Here is a 12,312-nt window from a genome sequence, read left to right as displayed (position 1 = left end):
GAAAATCAAAACACAGGCTCACGGTGATCTCAAATATCCTGCAACAGTAGATAAAATACATCAGTTCCTGCAAAAAAAGATAATATACATCAGTCTATACTACTAGGGAAAACCCTAGCAGTAGCGCTGGTTTTGTGCTCACTAGTAGCGCGGGTAGGCACGCTACTAATAAGGTGCTACAGCTATTGCTTAGCAGTAACGCATGCCCGCACGCGCTACTGCTAGGACAAATAGCTGCAGCATTTGTTCACTCCCACGCTACTGCTAATGTAACTACTGGCAGCGTGTTTTCTCTCCATCGCTACTAGTATTCTTTTTTTTATTTTTTTTATTTTTAGTGTATTTATGCGCCATCGTACAAATATTGGTACAATACCAGTTATGAGGTTTACATCATTATGTCCATAACAGTGTGTCAAATGAAGGTGGATTAGGTTCAAATGGATGCAATATATGGTGCATGTCAAAAGTATACTACTAATCCAAATTTGATCTACTTTGGACTAGTAGTACTTTCGATGTGCACCACATGTTGCCTCCGCTTGAATGTAATCCACCAGCACAAGCTATTTAATCATCATTATAGTCATTACCACTAACAGTATTTATTTAATCACCACTAACACTAGCTAATAATAATCATCATAGTCATTACCACCAACACTAGCTGTTTTATCATCATAGTAATAGTGTAGCACATCATCATCCTCAAACTCATTTCTAGCTAGCTAATCACTCCTGCTGCTCTCTCTTAGGTAAAATAACATAACACATGTGTAGCTCTCCTCCTTGATCAAGTTGGAGCATGCAGATGAACCTGTCTCCTAATCGTGGGTAGCGCATCTGTTTGTTGCCCCCTGGTACTTCTCTGTGCTTCTCCATCACACATTTGGTGCAGTCTTGCACTATTAAGCATCCGTCGCTAATCTTGAATGCACTAAAGTAATTTGTAGGATATCTTGACCGTAAGCTAATAATACTCATGGTACCTTTAGTCTCGATCCCATAAGGCACAACATTCATCGGGAGTCCCTGTTGAAGAACATCGTATGGTAACATACTTAGCAATGAAGTTTAGCTTCAAAAATAATGTATGGAAAAGATACACTGAGGACAAATAGTAAAAATCTTACCATCCTTCCTAAATAGATGTGACCATAGTTCATTATGAACACTATTGGTCGCACGTTTTCAGTACTAACATTTCTAAATGCAGGAAGAAAAATTGTCTTGACAGTATCAAGATCCTCAAGCCATGAAACATAATGACTTAGCTCATCGCAGTTTAGTTCAGCCTCGGGACAGTAGTAGGTCCTGTCTACCAAGCGCTGGACATGTTTGCTTGCACCGAAATAAGCTGACAATACAAATTAGTTGTCAATTATTTTTGAATAAACAATATCAAAGACATAAATATGGTTGAGAAACTTACATGATGGTATAACTGGAGGCGTCTGCACATCGACCCAGATGTCGGTATTACCTTCAATATCATCTTCCGGACGAATATCAAAGGTGATAACCATATCAGCTCAAATGCATAAGTCTTGCATAGTGCTCGCCATGTTTTGCATCCAAAATAGGTGTAGTTGTCTGAATTGTATAATTTTGCGTGGAAAATATAACCATGCTCGGTCTTCAAGTAAACTTTCTTTTCCTCCATAGTACGACTGAAACCTATCTTATCCAATACAAAAATTGTTGCATGGCAGGGGATACGCTAGTAGAATAGTAAAAAAAAGACTTATCATGCTTAATGTCATGCTTAAATTATAAGTTGAAGCAAATGAAGCAAATGTCATGCTTAATTACGAAAAAAGACTTGTCGTTGTGACTTACTGTATCCACTTCGAAGTTCTCGTCCAGCTTGATGCTGAAGCGCCTATCATCATCTAGAAAGATTCCGTCGCACAGGCCGCGCTCGTCTTCGCAGTATTTGCAAATACCGAAATCATTTTCATCGTCAGACATTTCCTATGTTCATAATTAAAACATTAATTGAAAATCGATCGAAGACAACTACCAGGATACTCAACACACAAATCCAGGCACTCGATATTTCCTACATATTCTGGCACAAGTCATGCCAAAATTCACGGAAAAATCCGCATGACCATTGCTAAAATAGGACATATCGAGCGCCTGAAATTTGCCAGAACGAAAATGAATCAACACTGCGGCAAAACATAGGCCACTCGGAGGTGTAACCTGCAAACATGACCGGCCACTTGGGCAAGCACATATCCTATTTGAGCAACACAAGATATACATTTCAAAATATCTTATAGGACTCAAATTAGCATGCATTCAATAAGCAAAAGTAAATCATCTCATGCATTCATACATCATCGAATATTATCACTAATACATCCCGAATAGTGTCATACATATAACATCAGTAATACAACTAAAACCCTAGCACACGACGGGTATCGGCGCGGGATCATAGCTCCAGTGAGATCCCTGGAGAACCTGCCAGGTATTGGAGAACCTATGCTCCAACGCAAACAAGTAGCGACGGACGTGCGCGTCCTCCTCACTGACACGGTGACGCACCGCCTCCGTAGGGTCCTCGAGCCTCTAGACCGTCAATGGCCCACGCGACCGCCACCAAAGAAGGTTCGGGTCAACGACAGGCTGGCTCCTCACCAACCTGCGCCCCCCGGTAGGTAGCGCCTCCCAGTACCACCCCGGCGGAGCCCAGTCCCGGACATGGCCCATCCGGTCAAGCAGGTGTTGTCCTCCGCCGACTCGACGACGAGGATGCTGGATAGGCATCGTCCACGTCGATGCGGGAAAAATTGCTTTAACTAAAAAAAAGCAACAAGTTCTTACTAACTAGTTCTATTAATTCAACTAGTTCTTATTAAAAATAAACTTACTATAAATAAAAATAAACTAGTACCTAATTGGTACCTAGTTCTTACTAACTAATTAGTACCTAGGAACTACTGCCCTAATTACCATCTAATTTGATGAAGCTAGGGGTGGAAAGTGGTAGCGGATATTCCAATTATCCAACTATAAAATGAAATAAGTGGTCAAATTTTACTCGTTTTATGATTCATCTTCGAAATTTGATTCGTTTCCACCCTTACATGAACCCTAACTCATTTGAGCCGCATCCGCATCCGATTCGTTTCCACCCTTACATGAACCCTAACTAATTTGATGCAACTAAAATATAAAGAAACCCTAGGCAGAGGTAGGGGAGAGGGAGGAGCAGGCGTGCTCACCTCGGGTGCCTGCGACGAGGGAGGGGCAGGCGGCATCGAGGTCAGGATCGGGGCTCGGGCGCGCGGCGGATGGCGGCGTCGACGTCGGGGTCGGGGGCGGCGTTGAGGTCAGGGCGGGGGCGGCGTTGAATCTTGGGTCGGGGCGGTGTAGAGGGTGTGCGGAGAGCGCGCGGCGGCCGACGGGCGACAGCGGCGGCGAGAGTGGAGAGCTGGATTTGGGGGAAGTAGCCGTGGGGAAGGACGAACCCCGTGGTTAAGTCAGAAGTAGCAGTAGCGCGTTTCAGAAAGCACGCTACTACTACGTTAGCTACAGCGCATTCTGGGATATACGCTACTGCTACTCCTTTCTCTTTTCCCCCTTTTTCATTTAGTTTTTTCTTCACATTTTATTTTTTTTCCTTCCACCTTATTCTATTTCTTTCATTTTCAATTACTTTTCTATGTGCTTTCCATTTAATTTTATATCCTTTAGCAGTAGCGAGTTTAGATTAAAACGCGCTGCTGCAAAGAAAGCAGCGGTAGCGCGGTTCGATATAGGTCGCTACTACTATGTGTAGCCTATCGGCTAAGCCGTGGGAATCTTAGTAGTAACGTGTTTAGAACAAGACGCGCTGTTGCTAAAACTTTATCTACAGCGCGGTTTGCACAGGCGCGCTACTGCTACTTAGCACCAGCGTGCTTCTTTGACCTGCGCTACTGCTAAAGTTCTGTGTATAATGTTTTCCCTAGTAGTGCTAGCACATGCACACATGAGCAGACTCTAGCACACGCACGCATGATCACTATTCATCAGCCCACAAGCAAAGCATCAACCGCACACACATCAGAACACACACACGCCGACGCAGCCGTTCGCAGCTCCACCGGATGCGGGGGAGGAGCCGCGTAAGGTGCCCCATGGCACCAGCAGCAAGAATGGCCCCGTGCAACCATCCACCCTACAAACTGTGGAGCCCTGACCATGCCGCAGCCTGGACAGGTGTGTTTGGCTCTGCAACGACTGCCGGCACCACACCGAAGCGGATAGAGATGAGCCTCTTCGTTCGTTCTGAATAGACTGGTTCTTGATCTCGTGCAGCGAGGGCGCTCTGTCATGCTCCCCTCAGCCTCATTTGACTCCTCTTCCTATTCCGCCAAGGCTGCCGGGTCTTCCGGCCTCATCCCGATGCATGATGATGAACCGTCAGCGTGCGAGAACAAGGGTGGAGGTCGAGGTGGCCGAGCTGGGAATCTTCGACCTCGTCCCAGTTGTCTAGCCTCATGGCACTCGTGGCCACTGCGCTTGGGGCCGCGGTCGCCGTCAGTGCTGGCAGAGGAGGTAGGATCCATGTGGAAGACGGTCATGGCGCCGGCGAGGATAGGGGCGAGCTCTGTCGCGGGATAAGAGAGATCGATGAGTACGTGCGGGCCGCAGGAGGCTCGCTGGCGGGATGCGGGGAACATCGAAGACATGGCGGACCAGTGAGCGGAGGTGGCGAGCCTATTAGTGGTCCTGGGAGACTCGAAGACGACGATTGCAGAGCAGCGGCCGGACAAGGCAAGGTTGTGGTCGAAGATGGCGAGGAGACAGCGCATCGGCGTCAAGACCGGTGCATCCACCATGTCGGAGCTGGGCGCCACACCCTCGGTCGGACCACTCAGGCCCCAGCAGCCTCCCTCCGCCTTCCACTCAGGCAGATGGATGGATATGGGATCAACGGCGGACGGATCTAGAGCGGAGGCCACAACCGTCGAGGCGCCAGTGGAGACGGTGGTTAAGCTGCGTCGCAGGCGGCGATGCGAGGAGAGGGAGATCGGGAGGCTGCGGCGGCAATCATGTCCATGGGGTACTGGGGGCGGTGGAGCATGAGGGATGGAAAGGGGGCAGGGCGTGGGGAGAATTAGGTCACATGGAAATAAAAATCGGTGAGGGCGCGGGCGGGGGATTTCCTGTCGATCGATGGAATGAGTAGGAAAGGAAACGACTTAAAGATTTATCGTGATCCATTTCTTTCCATATGAAAGTTATACCGAAAATTGATCTTACTGATAAAATAAGGTTCAAATATATAATGGTGAGAAAAAATTAACCAGAGCGAGGCGAGACATAGTGTGTAGACTTAATGATTTGTTTTTGAGAAATATATCATTTTGTTTTGAAAGGTTATCGAGGAAAATATTACGTCTATATTTTAGGAAGGTAATCTTAAATATATGGTGAGAGTTCTGAATTCTGAATTATCTATTTATTTACGTGATTGGAATGAATCAGAACCTGTCAAATTAAGCATGGAAAATATATCTTCTTCAATAAGATTTGGTTTTTAATAAAAAGGAGAAAAACCAGTTGGTGGGGGTGGTGGGATGGGACGAATAAAAACCGAACAAAAATAAAACCGGAGTACCATGCTACCAACTGCTCCATTGAGAGTAAAGATTAAGATAAAATTTATGAGGTTTGCATCGTACTAACAACCGAGAACATTAATACCCCATGCATGCATGCGAGGGTGAGAAGGTTTCATTTTAATGCACCACATTAATCAACCAACGAGGAGTGAGAGAGTTGTCTTATTGTGCGTTGGAAAGAAAAATACACATTAATTAACACGTCAAGCAAGGAGAAAGACTAGTTTACAACATTGACTTAAGTGGCCATTAGTTTCTACCTTAGTACCTGTAATATGGGTCTGTGGCCACAAACTCAATGTGTGCTTTGCTAGGTACCAATGTAAAACTTAATATGTGCTTTGCTAGTTAGCTTTTCTTTTTATTTATTGAGATCATTAATACGTCACATGCATGCAAGAAAACTGAGTGGAGGAAGTAACTGACTGTCATTATGGCTACATACATATAAGTATTAAATATGTTGCTAGTACGAGAAAGTATCATTATTTTTACCTCGATTATTGTTGGTGGCCTTAGGCTGGCCAGGCTCGTCATAGTGAGGAGTAACTTATACTAGTGTCATGCATATGACACTAGTCTAAGTTACTACCTCCATAGTGCAAAGTAATATAGTAGTAGTGTCATAGATTGCTTCATTTATTAGCTAATAGACTCATTTTGCCTCAGGAAGCGCTATGTTACAGTAACATATTATGTTACCACAAGCACCTCTTTCCTTATTAAATACTTGCCACATAAGCAAAATTGTCTTGGGATGTGTTAAGTTACTACCTAAGTTACCCTCACTATGACTAGCCTCATAGTGGGGAGTAACTTATACTAGTGTCATGCATATGACACTAGTCTAAGTTACTACCTTCATAGTGCAAAGTATCTTAGTAGTAGTGTCATAGATTGTTTCATTTATTGCCTTATAGACTCATTTTATCTCGGGAAGCGCTATGTTACAGTAACGTATTATGTTACTCCAAACACCTCTCTCCTCATTAAATACTTGCCACATAAGTAAAATTGTCTTGGGGTGTTAAGTTACTACCTAAGTTACCCCCGCTATGTCCAGCCTTATAGACTAGTCACAATGGGTAATAACTTAAACTAGTAACATGCATATATTACTACTCTATGTTTCTACCTCTATGGTGGGGAGTAACATATATGTGGTGTCATGCAATACTTCATTTATTAGCTTGAAGACTCATCTTGTCTTGGTATGTGCGATGTTACAGTAGCTAGCTATGTTTTTTCTCGAATATGCTACTGTTAGCGTATCATTGCATTGATAGAAGGGGTTAGAACATACAGAGTGGCATCATGGTCACGTACACTACAAGGCGTGCACATGATACAAAGAGAGCATGAGATGGGTTGCTCAGCCCAGATAACCTAGGCTACATTACAGGGATAATGTTGTTGAGTCCTTTGACTCCTGCAAGGGCCCAGGAGCGGGCGTCGTCCTTGATCGACATCAGGAGGGAGGCGGAGGAGGGCGGAATTTTGTCGAAGATGACCGCATTGCGGTGACGCCAGATGGACCAGGCCGTAAGGGCGGCAATAGTGGAAAGCCCACGCCGATTCTCCATTGCAACAGAGTTGATAGCAGTGCTGAGCCAGCTCAGGAAGTCGATAGTGCCATCCGGCACGAGGATCACAGAGCAACACCAGGAGAGGATGCCGTGCCAGATGATGCGGGAGAAAACACACCCAACCAAGAGGTGGTGGAGGGTCTCGTCATGCTGGGAGCATAGGACGCAAGCAGGCTCATGAGGAAGACCGCGTCTTGCGAGCCGATCCGCCGTCCAACATCGGTTAGCAGAGGCGAGGTAGAGGAAGAACTTGACAGAGAGTGGGGCCGCAGATTCCTAGATGAGATACCAATGCTCGGAGGACGTAGAGCCGGTGAACAAGGCATTGTAGCAAGAGGAAGCGGAGTAGGCACCGCTCTTCGTCCAGCGCCAAGCGATGATATCGGGCTCTTGAGAAAGGACGATGGTCTGCAAGCGGCGCCATAGGTCAAAGTACCCGATAGCAGTAGCCGGACTGAGATGGCCGTGGATATCGCTGATCCACATGCGATCCTGTAAACCCGAGGCGACAGTATGCAATCCTGTAACTAGCTATGTTACCGCATGTCTCTCTTTCCTCATTAATTACTTGCCACATCATCTGTTTTGTCTAGAGATGTGTGATGTTATCATCTATGTTACTCCCACTGTGACCTTGTATAAGGCTAGTCATAGTGGGAGTAACTTAGGTAGTAACATAGCGCACTTCAATTTTTTTGCTTATGTGGCATATATTTAATGAGGAGAGAGATGTTTAGAGTAACATAATATGTTACTGTAACATAGCGCTTCCCGAGAAAGAATGAGTCTATAAGCTAATAAATGAAGTCATCTATGACACTACTACCATGTTACTTTGCACTATGAAGATAGTAACTTAGACTAGTGTCATATGCATGACACTAGTATAAGTTACTCCCCACTATGACCAGCCTAAATAAATGGAGGGAGTAATTAGTGATGCTGATGTGGTCTCTTACTCTACGTAACAGTGTACAAGGGACAGAAATCCATGACTGAAATTCGAAGAGTCGTCACCGCGGGTGTTCTTTTGCAGCAAATGTCAATTGTTCTTGCTTGCAAACGGCTGCACTTGTACAAGATTGTCCAACGATGTGCGAGATATAATAAGAGGGTGTTTGTTTCCAGGAATTTATTGGTCTAGGGACTTAAATAAATCCCTATAAGTCCCATGTAAACCAAACGGGAGGGACTTATAGGGACTTAAAGTGGGCATTTGAGACTTATGAAATAAGATTCTCAAGAAGGGACTTATAGGGACTTATAGTTGTAATATGGTCTTATAGAAACTTATAAGTCCCAGGAACCAAACAGGTATGGACTTTTTAGGGACTTGAGACTTATAAGTTAGGACTAAAAAAAGTCTTAGGACTTATGAACCAAACAGGGCCTAAGTGGAGGTCGGTAAGGAGGCGGCTCAGGTAAATTACTGGGTGGTCCGCCTCACCTGACCAGCTGTCATCTCATTTAATGCGCCCACGAGCTGGCTTTATTTGCCCGCATCAATACATCTGCTATATCTGCAGAAATACATCAACCAGCACAGATCCACATGCTAGTGAACGGTGATGATTTCAGGAAGCCGTACTCAGAATCAAATATCCGATCTCATCCCATATATTTTACTTCTCAGATGAAATCTGAGTCAACCGTGGCTTTAATTGCCACAACGTCTCCATTTTCTTTTCTTTTTTCCTTGATTTCTGACAGGAATCTCGGCATCGACGAGGTTTATAACAGGCACAGGGCCTCGCGTCCGTACACAGTAGTGCACTCTGGACTGCACTCTCGGAGGTTTCGGACTTTCCTAGGATCACTTCACTGGCCATGACCTCGGTGACGAATTTGCTGTGCTTCGTTCTGGGGGCAGCGGCCATGGCAGCCTTTGTCGCGCTGCTGCTACCGTCTGCTCCGTGCCCCTACACCATCGCAGATGCTGGCATCAGGAAGCTCAGCACGGTTCGTACATACTCCCTCCGTAATAAAATATAACATCGTTTAGATCACTAAGGGAGTACATCAGTTCTCTTTTGTTTCGATTCTTTGTCTTATCGCATGTCTGAACTGAAACCATCGATCGCGTTCGCGCGTGTAGGCCGCGGTCGCAAGCGATGACGACGGGCTCGCGGAGCTGCTTCGGAGCGCGTCCATGGAGGACAAGACCGTCATCTTGGCCTTCGCCAACGAGGCGCATGCGCTGCCCGGCTCGCTCCTCCAGATGTTGCTGGACAGCCTCCGCACCGGCGTGAGGACGGAGCCCCTTCTGAAGCACCTGGTGGTGGTGGCCACCGACCCCAAGGGGCTCGAGCGGTGCCGGCGCATGCACCCGCTCTGCCACCTGCTCTCCGGCGCGAACGGCGCCGCCCCCAATGGCACGGAGCTCATGTTCTATGACAAGGACTACGTGGACATGATGTGGGCACGCAACAGGTTCCAGGCGCGGGTGCTCGCGCTCGGCTACTCCTTCCTCTTTACTGACTTGGACATCTTGTGGTTCCGAAACCCGCTGCTGCGCATCCCGGTCGGCGCCGACATCACCCTCGGCTGCGACAACCATTTCGGCACCAACCCGTACGACCTCGACAAGGCCGCCAACGGCGGGTTTGTGTACGCGAGGCCGACCGCGGCGTCCCTGGCGTTCTTCAGGGACTGGTACGAGGCGAGGACGCGGTGGCCCGGGGAGAACGACCAGGTGGTGTTCAGAGAGATGAAGCACGAGCTGGCTGCAAGGCACGGGGCGACCGTGCAGCTCGTGGACACTACCTACTTCCATAGCGCGTGCGAGGCGTGGAAGAAGTTCAACTTCCATGAGATATGCACCTTCCACGCAGCCTGCATCCACGGCCTGCAGGACAAGATCGACAGGCTCAACGCCGTGCTCGACGAGTGGAGGCAGTTTAAGGCGCAGCAGCTGCTGCTCGGCGCCAACAGCACCGCGCTCACCTACTGATCAAACTTTCTTCGGTCATCGCTGGCTGCCTGCTTGGTTTGCTTCCTTGTTTTACCGGAAAAGATTGACCTCTGCAATTGTTGGGTTCTCCCTTGTCTACCTAGACTAGTTGAACATCGGTGCGTTGCCATGGAACAATAAATTGGGGTGTGGAGACCCTGATATCAAATACTATCACTTTAACTCATGTGGCTAATGATTATGTTGAGAGAAATACCATCTTGAAGCATGCCCTCATGGCCTCCTCTGCTCTATCATCCGCTGCTAACGACGGGCCGTATTGTATCAGTTCTCTTATGTTGTTACAGACCAGAGTGAGCGTAACATGGATGAGCTCGTTATATTTGTTCCCTCCTTTAGCTATATCGCACGCCATCCTACTTTTTTTAGGGAATGCCATCATGGCTTACTTAGGTTACTCGCCTGCCGAGCAACATAGGTTTTCTGACAATCTCAATTGCAGGCTTGCCTCCTTCCCCATTTCCCATCTGGGGATGCCTATGTCAGACTCCAGGATTCTGGTGTCTGGCTATGATCCGCTTATGGGACGAGTAGCATCCCGGGCGGAGCCCTGGCCAGGGCCGGCCCTTGGCCATGGCGACGAGTGCGACGGCCTAGGGACCAGCCCAATCAGGGGCCCATACCCTGTGCATAGCAGTATATACATATTCCTAAACAAATTCTAGTACGCAAGGTAGCAGACCCAGCCCATGAAGAGAGAAGATCAGAAGAACTGGGGAAACTCACACACGACGCAATCCCTTTTCGTTCGTTATCTCCGAGAAAGACGCCGCCGGCTCGTTCGTCTCCCAGCCACCATCGTCTTCTTCAGTCTTCACCAATTGATTATCCCAAGTTCCTATGAGCCCAGGACCCCAATTCCCCAAGTTAATCAATGAATTTTCCATTGTATGAGCATCAGATGGATTTCTTCGGCTTCTCTCTTCCTATAAATACCCCAAGGGCCCCAGGTTAGCGGAGGCAAGCAACACACCACCCTTGCAGTACCGCAAGAGCAACAGCCCGCAGCATGTGCCCCAGATTCGCCATTCCCCATTCATGCAATTTCTAGATCTCAATTCTTTGGCCTTGCCTATTTATTTCTGTTATGATGTTTGACCTGCTTGATTCCTCTCTTTTTGTACATAAAATTTCAGTTAGATATATTCCATGTATTTGGATGTTATCAACTCTAGTGTGATTCCTAAATAGAAACATGTTTAGAAAGTCAAAGTTCCTTTAAAGATCAAAGTATTTATGTGGTTTGTGCATAAATAAGTTATTTTAACGAAGGATAACTTAGCAAAACACAATTGGACAGGATCTACTAGATGTAGTTTCTGCGACCAACACGAATCCATCAAACATCTCTTTCTGGATTGTCCCTTAGCAAAATTAGATGTGGCGGTCGGTCCACATTGTTTTTAACATTACACCACCGAATTTCATTAATACTTTATTTGGGACGTGGCTTGATGGGATAAATTTTGATACAGCACGACACATTCGTGTGGGAGTGTGTGCTTTATTATGGGCAATCTGGAATTGCAGAAATGATTTGGTTTTAACATAACAACAAATATTCATTTTCTGCAGGTTATATTCAGAGCCACGGCGTTGATCCGTATGTGGTCGCTACTCACTCCGACGGAGGCCAGGGAGCGTTTGATTACTGCGTCTACCCAATGGGAGATGGTAACTCGGGGTATTTTCAACCGGTTTGGATGGCGGTCATGTAATATGATAGGCATGTAGTGCTCTTATCCTTCTTTGCCAACCGGTTGTGGCTTTTCCTTTTCAGCTCTTGTGGAGTTTTTTTTACCTTTTTTTATTGGAGACTTGGAGACCTTTGTTGGATATTTTGCTTATTAATAATATTAGCCGTATGCATCATTCAGATGCAGAGGCTGGGGCACACCCCCTTTTTGAAGAAAAAAAAAGATATATTCTGCTGATTGTAGCATTGCTTCAAAATGACTTTGCCAAATAGATTCATTTCAGCAGATGAGATGTTTGATTTTGTTACAGCTGCAGATTGCTATCAAAATGTGTCCAGTGCTTATTGAATTCTCTTAAAATTCCCTATGACTATACCATCTGCTGAAAGATGTTTCTCAAAACTAAAATTACTAAAAAAACTATTTGAGATCAA

General features: G+C 46.2%; 1 protein-coding gene across 1 annotated transcript; it reads left to right on the top strand.

Annotated features, from left to right (window-relative positions):
* The first annotated feature begins 9,037 nt into the window (after positions 1–9,037).
* On the top strand, positions 9,038–10,273 carry LOC119350070 (uncharacterized protein At4g15970-like). The gene is made up of 2 exons (XM_037618090.1): positions 9,038–9,169; positions 9,306–10,273. The coding sequence occupies exons 1-2, from the start codon at positions 9,038–9,040 to the stop codon at positions 10,158–10,160; spliced, it is 987 nt and encodes a 328-aa protein (XP_037473987.1). The 3' UTR covers positions 10,161–10,273.
* The last annotated feature ends 2,039 nt before the right edge of the window (positions 10,274–12,312 follow it).

The sequence above is a fragment of the Triticum dicoccoides genome, chromosome 1A (genome assembly GCF_002162155.2).
Source record: "Triticum dicoccoides isolate Atlit2015 ecotype Zavitan chromosome 1A, WEW_v2.0, whole genome shotgun sequence".
Lineage (NCBI taxonomy): Eukaryota > Viridiplantae > Streptophyta > Magnoliopsida > Poales > Poaceae > Triticum > Triticum dicoccoides.
The sequence above is the reverse complement of the archived record's forward strand: the minus strand, read 5'-3'. Positions and strand labels throughout refer to the sequence as shown.

Coding starts and splice junctions, on each gene's coding strand:
- LOC119350070 (XM_037618090.1), top strand. CDS start 9,038: ATGACCTCGGTGACGAATTTGCTGTGCTTCGTTCTGGGGGCAGCGGCC. Junction 9,170..9,305: donor GCATCAGGAAGCTCAGCACG/GTTCGTACATAC, acceptor TCGCGCGTGTAG/GCCGCGGTCGCAAGCGATGA.